General features: G+C 45.5%; 1 protein-coding gene across 5 annotated transcripts in view; it reads right to left on the reverse strand.

The window, feature by feature from the left end:
• Nucleotides 1-718: 718 nt before the first annotated feature.
• Nucleotides 719-2,248, reverse strand: part of Ndufaf6 (NADH:ubiquinone oxidoreductase complex assembly factor 6) — a 139,420-nt gene continuing 137,890 nt past the window's right edge. For all 5 annotated transcript variants that reach the window (XM_026786686.1, XM_026786687.1, XM_005362305.3 and 2 more), the window contains one exon: nt 719-856. In XM_026786686.1, coding sequence (XP_026642487.1) covers nt 728-856 — 129 coding nt within the window. In that variant the 3' untranslated portion in view covers nt 719-727. The remainder of the gene's footprint in view (nt 857-2,248) is intronic.

A 2,248-nucleotide genomic window follows, 5' to 3' on the forward strand; every position in this document is an offset into this window, starting at 1 on the left:
AGGCAGGGTGACCAGACTAAGAATTCTGGGAAGAGGAAAGGCAGAGTCAGTCACAGGTCAGACACAGAGGAAGCAAGATGAGACTGCCTGAGGAAAGGTACCAAGCCACGTGGATAAACACAGACATTTGTTTTATGGTTAATAAACATAAACAATTTGTTAATGGTTAAAAGAATTATGGGTTAATTTAAGTTGTTTTTGTTTTTTTGAGACAGGGTTTCTCTGTGGTTTTGGAGCCTGTCCTGGAACTAGCTCTGTAGACCAGGCTGGTCTCGAACTCACAGAGATCCACCTGCCTCTGCCTCCCAAGTGCTGGGATTAAAGGCGTGCGCCACCACCACCCGGCTTTGGGTTAATTTAAGTTGTAAGAGTTAGTTAATAATAAGCCTGATCTAATAGGCCAAACAGTTTATAACTGTTATAAGCCTCTGTATGTTTAGAACTGAATGACTGCAGGACTTGGTGGGACAGAAAGAAACTCTGTTTATATCCCTGTAACCCCAGAGTTTGGAGACAGAGACTGGAGGATCTCAAGAAATTGTCTGGCCAGCCATTCTAGCAGAATCAGTTGGCTCCAGGTTCTCTCTGTCTCTCTTACACACACACACACACACACACGTACATGTGTACATATGTTACCTCTTATCCTTTCTAAACAAGAACCCAAAACACACATTTTTAAACCAATAAACTAAAAGTAAACCAGTGTCAGTAACATGAAATTATTTTAATATCTTTTTCTCCATGATTGAATATACAAAGATAATGGAAGTAATGTGTTCTTCTGCTGTAAAGATGGATGGAATATATCAAAATCCACTCGCTGGATTTTCTTTAAATAGTCCTCTAGAGTAACCTGGAAAAAGAGAATGCTGGTTACTAGATAAAATGATCAAGTTTCCCAAACAAACTAGAGAAAAAGTACAGCTAGTGTGGTGGCCACACCCGCAATCCTAGCACTCAGAAAACTGGAGAAGGCAGATTGCCATTAGTGTGGTGTCAGCCTGTGCTAATGGTGACATCAAAGCCGACCTGGGCTAAAGAGTTAAGAGGGAAGTGGGGCAGGAGCGTGAAAACCACGCCAATTTGGGCCACATGGTAAGACCTGGTTTCATAGACAAAGGGAAAGTCCAAGCCTAAAGCGACTTTAGTTTCCCGAGGTGATAATCATGTAAGAGAAACATTTCTTTTTCCCAGGACAGGGTCTCTTTATGTAGCCCCAGCCAGCCGAGAACTCATTATATAGACCAGGCTGGCGTTAAGCTCATAGAGGTCCTCCTGTCTCTGCCCTGTGAGTGCTGGGATTAAAGCTGTTGTCTTAGTTAGGGTTTTGTGCCATGAAGACACACAATGACCACAGCAAGTCCTAGAAAGGAAAACATTTGAGACTGGGTAATAGTAGTTCAGAGGTTTGTTCTATTATCATCACGGTGGGACCTGGTGGCAGCAGGCAGACAGGGTGCTGGGGAGTTCTACATCTGGATCCTCAGGCAGCAAAGACCTGACATACTGGCCTAGCTACAGCTTCTGAAACATCAAAGCCCACCCCCTAGAGACACATCTCCTCCAACAAGGCCACACCTCCTAAAAGGGCCACTACCTATGGGCCTATGGGAGCCATTTTTATTCAAACACAGCTGTGTACCACTATATCTGACCAAATTAAAGATTTCTCAAGATTTATTATTTACGGGTATCTGTGTGTAGGACACCAGTGTCTAAGCCCCTGGAGCTGCCTGACCTGGGTGCTGGAACTGAACTCCAGTCTCCTAGGAGAGCAGAGCATGCTCTTGACTACTGAGCCATCACTCTAGACCCAACATGAGACTTTCAAAGAGAGAAAATAAAGACACCCATGTCCCCAGAAACACGTAGAACAGCTGAGCCATCTCCCTGGCTGGCACCCCAGGACCTTTGAACAAGCTTTCTGGGTTGATCCGATGTGGCCAGCTCAGCAATGGCCTGTGGGCACTACTACATGTTCAGGTCACCATGGAGACGCTCTCACAGGATGGCGTCTTCTATCATTCCCATTTTACTGGTGAGTAAACTGAGGGGTTAAAGAAAGTAAGGCCCCTGGCTAGCCAGAGACAGCGCGGAGCACAATGCGGCCAGCTGCAGAGCCTGTGCTGATGACAGCTCAGAGCCCAGGTGATGGAGGAAGGTCATTGGTTAATTAAATAAAGAAGCTGCTTGCCCTGATAGGTTAAAACAGGAGGGAGGAGTAAACAGAGCAGAATGCTGGGAG

Source organism: Microtus ochrogaster, linkage group LG5, assembly GCF_000317375.1.
Source record: "Microtus ochrogaster isolate Prairie Vole_2 linkage group LG5, MicOch1.0, whole genome shotgun sequence".
Classification (NCBI taxonomy): domain Eukaryota; kingdom Metazoa; phylum Chordata; class Mammalia; order Rodentia; family Cricetidae; genus Microtus; species Microtus ochrogaster.